Raw genomic sequence first — 12562 nt, forward strand, 5'->3', positions numbered from 1 at the left:
GCTTGAACTAAGAAGCCAGATTCTGTAGCTGGTCCTCGTAACAGACGAGGTCCTCTGTAGCTGGTCCTCTGTAAATCACATGCAGAGAGGGACACCTAACCCACAGTGACCAGTGGGTTACAGTGATTGTTCACGCAGTCCTGTAAGGCTTGGTTCAGCAGGCAATTCATACTGTTGCACTGGGATGGACTTGAATAAATTATCTGCAAGAGCTATGCTTCTCTGTTCTTTCCTTGATCCCTTTTAAAAAGTGATATACCTACACGCTAAAGAGAAATGAAGGTTACCTCTCTTGTTTTTTCTATGCTTTGCAACAGAGAATGATGTACGGATTTTCTACTTTACCCTCTGTGGCTTTATGCTCAGGATTCGCAGTCTTGGAAGAGAGGGGATGTAATACCCACTTCACTTGTCATTGTGGGCTGCTGGCTGTTTATTCCCACCCCTCTGTGCTGCCTATCTGTTCTCTACCCTGTATGGAGACACACAGTTCCTCTTCCCGTGTATTGCCTTCTATTACCGTAACTGTGCTGTGCATCTGGCTAACAAGGGAGAGAGGTTCCACAGTGATAGATGCAAAACCCGAATACAAGAAGGAAAAAAATGTATTGGCAGCTGAGCGGTGAAGGGTAAAGGGGTGTTAGACAAAGGAGGGGAAGAGAGGGAGAGACTGGCGCAGAAGAATGAGGAAGAGAACTAGGGACCAAACGCAGGTCCAAGCCAAGAAGCTGCCATAGTACCTAAAAGAGAAAAGTGAATGCTATCAAAGATCCCAACACATAGCTGAAGGACACACTCCCCCAGCAAGAAAATTAATACAAACAGGGTAGGAAAAATCCTACTGCCCAATCACCTGGGACAACCTGAAAACTAGGTAAGGAAAGTGAAGCTTAATTAGGTCCAGACTGCCAGCCTGCTGCTGATTTGCACTTAGTGTTTAATACACTGACTGACGGGCATGTTTGATCTAAGTACAGTATAAAAATGAAAACTGGCATCCTGACTCAGTTTCCTCACACTTGCCAGCAAACTACAAAGACGGTTTATCCAACACATCGCCAACTCCTTCCTTTGGCTCTAGTCCACTTTCAGAAGACCGTACAGGGTTAATTCAGTAATATTTACAGAGCAACTGTGGTGGAAGGCCAAGTTTCATTTTCGCCGCAGGTTGGATGTGCCAGTCAGTCAAGGTACCCAGGAGCTTTCAGTGCTTGTCAGATCAGGTAAGAGACTTGTCCTTAGGGAAGGGAAGTGACACATTGGAAAAAAAACAAAAATGCAGAGGACTGCCATCTGTTCTGAGCTTGTGTTTTCAGCTTCCACCCCTGCTGCTCAGGTCAACCCATCATCTCACCTTGTTATTGCCCTTCATCACATACCCTTCTGCTGCTCTTCAGCTCCCAGATGGAGATGAGCAGCCTAAGATCTGAGCAGAGGGTGGGATAGAAAGCAATATCATAGCTTTGTACCAGCCCAGTTCACCCTCTGCCACATTCCCCAGTAGCTGGGCCTGAGGAGTTCTTTCTCTCACTAAGATGGTGTCATGTTCACTGTCCTGTAGGATCACTTGAACAAAAGGGTTGCTAATATTTGTTTGTTTTATGATGACAGTTCCAAGACTGACAGCAACATGAAACATAAATTAAAAATAAAGATAAAAACCTGTCCTGCTTATTTTGGTCACAGAGAGACTGGAGAACCATTTTTTTTTGGACAATTATATTTGAGATCCAGGTTATCCTACTAACCTTAAATAATTTTTTCCTAACCATCATTAGAAAACTCAAAGCCTCTCTGTTTCCCTCCAGCTCTAACATTTGGTCCATCATGCGTCTTATTTGGCCTTCTATAGACTATTCATTATGGGCCTGAATCTGTAAACCTTGCTCAGGTTGAGTAGTACTTTCCTTCACAAGAAATTTCACTAAATCAATAACAACACAAACAATGCACTTAGTCTGAAATGTGTTTTATCCTTAAGGAAAGGGACTTCTGACAAGGAAAGTATCAAACAGTGAATGTCCTGCTGCAATGTTCAATTCACAGCACAAAAAAATGATTACCAATCAAAATGGATATTTGGTTGATTTGAGAAAAATAAGCCAAACATTTTTTTTTACCTCAAAATTAGTATAATTTGCATAAGATAAACAGCAACCGCGCCCCCACCCCAGCAAAAACCCTCAGGAACATCCACAAAACTATAGATATCTTTTCTTTAGACACAAACTAATTTGGCTGTTTAACCCAGGTGCAATGTTTTGGATTATATTATGATTCTAGAAAAGAAACTGATGGAAAAAGTAAATAGAAACTTTAATGAAAGCACAAACAAAATCAACCAATGTTATAGGAAACTGCGTAGCTAAAATGACCTAACTACCCAGGGAATCCATGTATTTATGAAACTGAATGGAAACACTTCTGTTTGCATAGAAAAATATTTTTTCTTCGTACACAAATGAACTGTCAATGGACGGTATAATAGTGATACTTAGTAATAATCATCTAGATATAGATAACTATTATGCCAAATATAATGGCATTTTAAGTTAGTGGAGAATAGCATTTTTGAATCTTCAGCAAAAAATGACATATTAACACTTGTTAAAGGCAGATTATGTCAGGACAATACATATGATAACAGCTTCAAACATCCAAATTTACACATTTGAATAATTTTATGCACACCAACAGTCTATGAGTAAAGTTGCTAACATGCATTTTTGTATGATTGAGACCTATGTGCTGAAAATATTATTTTAAATATAGAAGTATTTCTTATGAACTCTGAATTCTAAACTCCTCAGTGGCATAACTCCAGTGAACAAAATGAAGTTACATCAAGGATAAATTTAGTCAAACTCCTTTAAAACATAAAGCAGACACATCATGCACTAGGGAAATATCACCTAGGATTTGCAGCCCGGAGAATTTACAGGTATTACTTTGGACACTGAAGAGTATCCCCATTGTTTCATGACTACAACAGAAACATAATGAAAATGATAAAAGAAGTGGGAAGTGAAAACAATATAAAGTTTAAACTGTGTTCACTAGTTAATCCCAAGAATTTATGAATACAAAGTTATAGGAAAAATATTTAAATCAATAGCAGGTAAAAAGAAATGTCCTAATTAAGGTTCTAAATTTCTCCTATAAAGAAGTTACCTATTAAAATCTTTCTAATGAGATGGTAGAATTATTATGTCTATAAAAAAAGTAGAAAAAAAGACTAAAGTTCCAATGTTGGTTATCGTCAGAGAAATACCCTAGATCCCCATTAAATTCAATCCTATGTAGTTCTTTTTTTTCTTTTAAACTTGGCTGCCAGTGGAGTGTTACAGTGAAATCTACTGAGAATAGCTGGTTGGCAGCACAACTGGTTCAACCTTGCACTGTTTAAAAAAGACAGATGTGAAGTGAAAGAAGCTATCATGGAATCCAATGTCATTTCGTACCCCACAGTTACTACACAGTGCATAGCAATTCAGTTGGAGGAGCTACTGTGCCCTGTCCTGGTGAGATACATAAGACTTAAAAATGCCTCCTACATCCATTCAAGGTCTGGGATAAGTTCCTCAGGCTAAATTCCTCCTATTGTGCTATGCTTCCCAGCCCTTTTTGATTTATAGCAGGGGTGGCCAAACTTACTGACCCTCCAAGCCACATACGACAATTTTCAGAAGTTCAAGAGCTGAAGCTCACCAGCTGGAGCAGGGCTTCTGCCCTGTGGCGGAGTGGTGGAGTTGGGGCTTCTTTCCTGCAGAGAGGGGGGTCTTGGGGCTTCAGCCCTGCTCCAGCTGAAGCCCCTAGCTCACCACCCTGCCACAGGGCAGAAGCCCCAAGCTCCTCCCCCCCATCTGGTAGATGGAGTGTGTATGGGGGTTCCGTGAGCAGCACTTTAACTATAAAAGAGCCGCATGTGGCTCACGAGCCATAGTTTGGCCACCCCTGCTTTATGCTAACCTCACACTCACATAATTCCCACAGAAGTCAGTATGTGCACCGTTTGATATAAAGGCAAAATTCTGGCTATTAATAATGTAAATGATTTTGGTTAATGCCATGCAGCCAAGTATCATCCTCTTCCCCAAAAACTAAACATGGCGCCAACTCTCTCCTGCCCCAAGACCCGTTCAGAGAAGGTGGGGGTGGGGCTAGTCTGGGAGTCAGTTATAGTTCTCTGGCTCTCAAGCTGCTTCAGCCCAGCAAGAGTTAAAGTGGCCACTAGGCTCCCATAATTTACATTGGCTAGTTATGGTCCCTAATGGACCACAGGCCCGTCAAGGATTGCAGGAACACAACCACACAATGTTCCGTTCCTCTGCGCCAGGGAGCTGGCTACCCTAGTTTACATTAGCTGAGCACAATTAGGGGAATTCTCAAGTGCCCAGCTGGGATCAGATTCCTGCCACTTTCCACTGCCTGAGGGGCACAAAGCCACAAAGAACAGGGGGGCAAGAATCTGGCCTTACAGTAGTACCTAGTACTTATGAAGACAGTAAAAAGCTCCAACTGAAACCAAACATAGTACAAGCAGGCACTGTACAGTATTCTCTCCACAATGCTGCCAACTCACCACACTCCTGACACAACATCTACTCCATTCTTGGGCAAGTGTGAAGGTTTGTGAATGCTTCCCTAGCAAACTGTGTGGTGGTCAGTAATCCATTAAGGACTATGATTAGACCAGAAAACTCATTTCATTTAGGACCTAAGTACACTGGAGGCTCAATCCTTTAACCTTTGTTCAAGAAAAACTCCCATCAACTTCAATGAGAATTTCACTTGAGTAAAGACTGCAAGATTGTGACTTTAAAATAAAATCTGAAAGGTCAGAGGTTAATGCATTAATCTGAAGCCAACTAGTCTTCAATAGACAGACTTTAAACTTGAATTAGACATTCCTCTAATACACATTCTGTGTATTATTTATACTTTTTTGTGGTAGATAGATTTAAGAAAACCAAAATCCAACAAGTTACATAAAATCATATTTAAACTTTGTCTTCCCTTTAGTGCCATTTTGAATTTCTTCCAGAACATTTTAATGCACCCCCACCACCCACCATCATCATCTGTGTTTCTATCTGCAAAGAATTCCATCTTTTATACCATCCTACCCCACAATAGACTGTGAAAAGGTCAAGCCTGTTTATCATTAACATCTTTAATATTTAATGCTTTGGTTCACCTATTAATGTAGCTTGTTTCCTCCATTTAAAATACAGTGCTATATACACTTGAGGAGGTGCTATGTTTTGAGCAATGTATTTTTTAATGTATTACTGATTGTTATCTTGGATGTGCCAATTAGCAGATTTCATTCTTGGTCTCAGATTAGAGAGAGAGAGAGTTAATAAGTGAGAAAGAGAGAGTGTGTATGTACGTATGAGTATACATATTTCTCCCCTGTTCCCACTTATATACAGATCCCAGTGTATTTAACTTCCTGGGGAGAGGGAAGGAGAAATATTCCTCTTTCCCTTTGTTGTAGATGCTCCTCACCCATCTCAGGACAAAATATGTAGTAGTAATTAAATAGCAAGTGCAGGATGAAAGAAAATTAAAATTGCACATTTGTTAAAAGTAGTAAATTATTCTACATTTTAAATAGAGTTCTTCAATAGGGTTCAGGATCTTTTAAAAAAAATGTATGGGTAGGTGTAATTGGATGCAGTTGCCTTAGGAACAGGTGTTCAGTGCATAGTACTGAGAATGAGTGTGCATAGCAGGCAAATTCAAAGACCTAAACCTGCAGGGCGAAATCCTGGTTCTATTGAAGTTAAGGCCAAAACTCCCATGGATTTCAGGGGAGCCAGGATTTCACCCAAAGACTTTTCCACTCCTATATTTATTTGCAACATTGTCCTTTGTATGAGGGTGTAACAGAAAGGAATATTTTAACAACTTTTTGAGCGAGAAATGCTCTATTAAAGGAATGAAGGGAATAAGGGGGGCTTCCATTTTCCCTTGTGCAATAATTTCATCAAGAGAGGAAAAGTGCTTAGCAAGTCATAAAACACTGACTTTACATTGTTTAGAGATTGCATTTCTGCTGCATTTCTCTTATACAGAGAAATGCATATTACATTTTCTTGTAAAGTATTAAATGATGATGTAAAAGAATCTGAAATGCAGAAAAGAATAAAACTGTCTGGTACACAAGAGTAATTATAAAGCAATATCAAATCTTCCTCTAGAAAATATTATGTAAAGTCCTCTCCACATCCAGAGATTTCCAGGAGTAAGTACAAAATCCCTACATTATTTGCTGGAATTATTTCCATTGAAATTTAATTTCTGGTACACATACCACAGAGGGTTAAGAAGTGTTGCCATCATACAAAACTCAAAACCTAGTTCTGTTATAAGCAGTTTTGTGTAGAAAATATATATTATTTCATGTTATCATGCTTTATGCCCCATTTTTATTTCTATTTAGAGAAGCACTGGTGCCTATAGAAATTCAGTAATCACCAGAATGTACACCCTTCCCAATGTGGCAAATAAGTTAGTATATATTTAGAATAACGTAGTTGAACTATGTTTCTACAAATTTCGGAAAATGCAGAACTAAAGTAATTGCAGATATTAAAAAGTACATTCCTAAATACATTGTAATATTTGAAACAACTATTTATTTCTTTTATTCTGTGCTCCTGCCTCAGCAACAGGAAGATGATGATGATTTCAAAAGAACTAATGTAAGCATGAATTGACCTTTCTGACTAATTATTTTGTTAAGTACCTAAGGCTTGGATTCTGCATTTCTTCCCCTTGCAATCTGAATTTAGAAGAGCTGCAACTCAGGTTTTAGCCTCCTATGACATCACCTTTCAGGCCTTCCAAACATATGCAAAGACCTCCAACGAAACAGAGACTCTGTGGTGTGCCTCCAAGAGATGTATACAAAACTTGCAGCCGGCAGTATGGGATGGGGGTGGCGGCTAAAGTAGTTTTGAATCATCTCTGTGCTCTTTCGATTCTGGGCTGGTCTAGAGTCACCAGCATAAAGAGACAGCCCTGAGGACCTGCTCAAGTTACAACAGCTTGCACAGCCTCTCTTATGGGCCACAGTTCTGCCCAGAATCTCCACACACATAAATAGCACACTACAGAAGATATTAGATTTAATTAAAGCTGCATAAAGAAATTTGTAAAGCAATTGATTTGTTTGTTAGAAATCAATGACCATTCCGTAGATGAAAATTTAATTCTTTTCTTTCCCTGAAATTGAAAGACATGAGATAAAAATGTCTATTCAGAGTCTACTCAAGAATGGTAGTCAGCCAGAACTAAACACAATTATTACAATGTTGCTATGACAGCAAATAATTGAAATCATTTCTTAATTTTTGATTCACAAGGATCAGTATCCTAATAGAGAACACTGTCTCTGTATTGTTCTTTGAATTATTTCATCTCGTTCCTTATGCAACCTAAACTTGTTTGCTTTTTTGACAGCAGCTGCACTTTTTTTAAGCAGAAGTCTTCATTGAGCAGTCTACAGTGACATTCAGGTCCCTTTCCTTAATTGATATGGTTACTGTTAGCATAGAATTGTGTAAGGTGTATCAGTAATTTAAATGTCCCCCCTCTCCAGTGTGCATTGCTTCACCTTTATAACATGAATTTACCATGAGTTTGCTTCTTCATGTAGCTTGATTAGGTCAATTTTCATTATGGCAAAAGTCACTCTCCTAGACAGTTTTTGATTCATGACAATACTTTGCCTCTAACCTCATGATTCCTTAGTTTCTTTAGTAGCCTCTTGTGAGGGACCCCATCAAAGGATTTCTGAAAGTCTAAATAAATTAGATAATCTATATGAGTCTAAATAATAATATGCGGAATTGCTCACTAGATGCTAGACTTTCAGTGACTAAAATGTCACTGGTGGAGGTGGCTTAAAAGGGGGTGAGGGGAAATGAAATCTGATTTATACATTCATAACCTAAGAACTAGATCACCAACTAGTTTCCTAGAGAGCACCTCATTATTATTTATACGGTGCAAACAGTATCTAGACTTTTTACAAACATATATAATTAGAAGACAAGATTCCTACCCAAAGAGTTTATAATTTAAATTTATTGTAAATTATTTCTGTTCACAGTACCTAGTCCAGGGGTTCACAAACTGGGGCTCAGGACCCCTCAGAGGGTCACGGGGTTATTACATGGGGGGGGTGAGCTGTCAGCCTCCACCCCAAACCCTGCTTTGCCGCCAGCATTTATAATGGTGTTAAATATATATAAATAAGTGTTTTTAATTTATAAAGGGTGGGGGGTTGCACTCAGAGGCTTGCTATGAGAAAGGGATCACCAATTCAAAAGTTTGAGAACCACTGACCTAGTCTGATTAAACCTGGCCGCTTAAAATATAAAAGGTTCCTTATCTCATCAACACGTCCATGAGCCAAAATAAAGGAGTTTTTAAAAATGTTTTCAGAGTGTTGATATAAACCCAGCCTTCTACTTTTGCTGATTTATCTAACTTACATGCATTCCACCACATCCCCTGCTGATGTAAATCAAAGTAGTTCCATTGGAGTCATGCCAAATAACACTAGCTAGAGATGTACATAATCTCTTCTACATTTCTATCAACACAGTTTATAAAATATGGTTGTTGTTATCTTTTTAGTTTGTGAAATGTGTTCAAATTATAGGTAAAATTATTCTGAGATAGATTTTTTTAAAAAATCCTCAGAAAAGTTGTATATTTATTTCCCACCATTATAATTCTAAAATGTCATTTGTTATTTTTTTAAATTGCTATAGAGAACACACCTTGAAGGCCAAGTTTTGGCTCATAGTTAACTTTTATGGTGGAGTTATAAATCTCAACAACAGATTATAATTGAACAGCTGAAAATGACTTTTACTATTTTAGAAGGATCATCTGCAATAACTCACCATGAATTCAATTGACCTATTAGTCATGGTGTCAGATAGGAACATTAATATCCAACTCAGAAGTTGGCACCCATACATGGTCTGATGACAGGATCCAATAACTTTGCATAGATGAATAGTCTGTGGGACTACTCTTTAAGAAAGGTACAACTCCCTTTGAGTAAGGACAGCAAAATCAGACTCGTAGAATAGTAATAACCATATTTAACCATACAATAAACTGGTTTTACGCATGACCTTATCTGCTAATTCATATTCTAATATCCTACAATAATGTTTTAATGAGTTGCTGATGGCTCATGAAAAACAGAAAAATACAGTATAACATGTTTTTTGTATCTTTCCCCTTTATTATTAAGTGCATTGGCAATCAGATAATCCAAGGGTGAATGCATTAGAAATGCATACAATTAATAATTATTACAAAGACTTCTTTTGTCAAAACCAGTTTTCCACCAAAATCATGATCCTCTAGTATAATAATATTTTTACAACAGAAAACTGTGATGTTATGAACAGTATTATCATGACACAAACAGTATTATGACTTCTGCACAAGAGCAAATGAATTCTTAAAAACTGTTACTACATGCAGTCATCTTTGGTAATGATGAACAATGGAAGATCAACGTTACACAAGTTATACAAATACATGTTATAGACGTATGAATATTTCCAACATGTTTATTAAAGTATCAGAGGGGTAGCCGTGTTAGTCTGGTTCTGTAGAAGCAGCAAAGAATCCCGTGGCACCTTATAGACTAACAGACTGTTAGTCTATAAGGTGCCACAGGATTCTTTGATGTTTATTAAAGCTTTTCAAGATATCATCACAAGCTTTACACCCCTATACACTAGAATAAGTTTCTCACCAAAGTTTATGAACATGCAAACAGGAGGCTGTGTTGGAAAGGGTAAAGATATTTTAATTCAGGGAAAAGTTTAATTCTTGTGAAAATACAATGATCCTTCAAGATAGTAGGGAGAGGATATGGAATAATGTATTACTTTAAAAACTAATACAGGTTTAAAAAGCACCGAAGCAATTGTCACAAATAAGCTGATCATTATACTTCACTTATGGCATCAGCAATACAGAGCGCAATGTTTTTAATACTGAATTTAATATGATTAACACCAAATCACTCAGAGCCTGATTTTACACAAAAAAAGAATATCATGTGCTAAATCCTTTAGCAGAGAATGAAAGCATTTCTTTAAATCTTTCAACTTAGACATTTTAATAAAGTGAAAAACTATCATTTTCTGTATAAAAGATACAAATTTTAACCTACATGTAATGTAATGATTTACTTAATAATGTTATGTCACAGTAACCGTTTGTACCGGTCACATTTGTCTTGAGTTCCAGCACTAAACTCAAATCCCTTTTCCCCCATTACAAAAGCTAACATGTTTTCTATAATCACCAGCATTTTTCCTAATAAGGAGAAAGTTCAAATGATTAAATCTCACACTAATCTGTATTGAATTGATCACAATGCCACCATCTAGTGCAACATCAAACACAGTCCCAGAGTGTGAGCAACTTTTTCCACTGTTCAGCATTGAATTAGCTATCAATCTCATCAGACACAAATGTCAACAGGCAAAGCAGCGGTTCATAAAGTAAACATAATTAAACCTTCCAACTGAGGGAAAGGGAATATTTTAGAGGAAACTACAAAACTGACAAAGATGATATGATCCAGTTTAGGAAAAAAGAGGATAGTAAATAAAATTAGGCAGTTAATTTCCATCACTCCAAACTGCTGGGACATTGAAGTAGCAATGTGAGGGGTTGCCACAGAAAAGGGGAGACGGGGTTAAATCCCGAGTGCAATGCAAGCCCTGCCCCACACCCTGCAGGCAGCTTTAGAAGCTGCAGCAGCAGCAGCAGCAGCAGACAAAATTGAGGGGGGAGGGGAGGAGTGTTGCTACCGCTGGTGGGAAGAGAAGGGATAAACAAGGGACTTACTTTTGTAGCTGGCAGCCCAGGGCTGATAACCATAATACCCGGTAATCCGCAGAATCCTTTCCTCGATGGAAGTGAGCCCCACGGAAGCACTGGTGAGATCCTCCACGGATCGGGACCATTTCAAATCCTCTTTAATCGCCTCATCCACCACCAGGTATTTGAGCTGCCGGAGCTGCGGGCTGATGTCTGACAACCTCCTGGGACTGACATCTGGAGATCTCCTCATGCCACTGGCAAGGCAGGAAAGGGACATGAACACAGCCCGGTAACAGCTGAGGTGCTGGGAGGTGCCGAGCGCTGACCTGGCGAAGGAAGGGACGGGAGCTCCCCTTTCACTCCCCAATAAGTGTGCAGGGGCCAGGAGGGGCAGGGCACTGCCCGTGCGAGGGGACGCGCCCACTCCGGCACCCCCCGCGCGCTGCCTATTAAGAAAGGGGCAGAGCTGCTGAGCGCGGACCCTACAAACAGCTGATCCTCCAGCAAACCATAGGGCTCCCTCCAGAGCAAGTTTAGCGTTGTCTAAAGCACCCCAAGAAGAACTCCCTTCCCCGGGTGCGCAGCCTGCGGCGTTTGGCTCCCGGCCTCCCAGGGGGATGGGGGCAGGAGTACCGGGAACTTCGCGTGTTGCCCTCCCACAAGACTGGGACCCCCCCCGCATTGGGATTGACCCGCAGATCCCACCCCGGGAACCCCAGCGTGGGCTAGTGGGCAGCACAGCTGGGCGTCTCCTGCCGCTGCAGGTACCTGTTCCCCTCCCCGGTGCAAAACAAGGGAGCTTCCTGCCCGCGCCGCCCCGGGGGCGATACTCACATTGTGATGGTCTTGCCCCTCGCCGTGCCGTTGGGAAACTCTCGGATCCCCATAGGGAAGAGCAGGGGTGGAGTGGGGGCTCCCAGACTTCAGGAAAAGGTGCAGCCGGGGGCTGTCACCGGCCGATCGGACAGAGAAGAAGAAGAAGAAGGGGGCAGGTGCCGGGTCCGCAGCCGCTGCAGAGGGGCTCCCGGGGCTTGCACCGGCCGCTCGCGAAGCGGGGAGTGAAGTGCCCAGATTGCTGCCGCTGCTGCTGCCGCTGCAGGTGCGTCTCCTGTCCCCAGCGGAGGCCAGGTGCTGGCTGCGGCTGCCGCGGAGCGTGTGGTAGTGGGTGGAGGGAAGGGCTCCGCGCCCGCTCTCACGCCCCCCACCTCCCTGGGCTCTGCTTTCCCGCGCTCCGCCGGCAGGGGGAGCCCCGCAGCCCCGTTCCCGACTTTCCCTCCTCCGCCGCCGCCCGTGCCCGTCCCGCTCGCTTCCGACTGGGGTGGGGGGCCCGGCAGCGCCGCGGCGGCGGGGCTGGGAGGCGACCCGGGCGGCTCCTCAGCGTTGACGGGTGTCCAGAGCTCAGCTGCGGGGGGAGGGGCCCCGCTGAACCCCGGCGCTGGGCAAATGCAGGGACTGGACAGCGGTGACGTCAAACGCCCAGGGGGGCAGGTTCAGGGGCGCCCTGTTCCCAACGCGCCTCCAAAGCGGCGGGCTTGCAACGCGGTCCGGCACCGGCACCGACCCTAGCGGCCAAGGGCGGGACGGGCCCGCCCGCCCGCTGGGCTAGTCCCGGCCGAAGAAGCTGCACTCGGCGCTGTAGGGGAGGCTGCTTTGCGGGACAGAGGGTAACCCCAGAGACGTAGTG

General features: G+C 41.9%; 1 protein-coding gene across 3 annotated transcripts in view; it reads right to left on the bottom strand.

The window, feature by feature from the left end:
• Positions 1 to 12190, bottom strand: part of SLC35F3 (solute carrier family 35 member F3) — a 256997-nt gene extending 244807 nt beyond the window's left edge. For 2 of the 3 annotated variants that reach the window (XM_039532627.1, XM_039532629.1), the window contains exons 1-2: positions 11713 to 12190; positions 10903 to 11132 (exon numbers count right to left, since the gene is read on the bottom strand). In XM_039532627.1, coding sequence (XP_039388561.1) covers positions 10903 to 11132; positions 11713 to 11765 — 283 coding nt within the window. In that variant the 5' untranslated portion in view covers positions 11766 to 12190. Of the gene's footprint in view, positions 1 to 10902; positions 11133 to 11712 lie in introns of those variants that run through there. The other variant, XM_039532633.1, reaches the window with a different exon arrangement.
• Between the last annotated feature and the right edge of the window lie 372 nt (positions 12191 to 12562).

The sequence above is a fragment of the Mauremys reevesii genome, linkage group 3 (genome assembly GCF_016161935.1).
Source record: "Mauremys reevesii isolate NIE-2019 linkage group 3, ASM1616193v1, whole genome shotgun sequence".
Lineage (NCBI taxonomy): Eukaryota > Metazoa > Chordata > Testudines > Geoemydidae > Mauremys > Mauremys reevesii.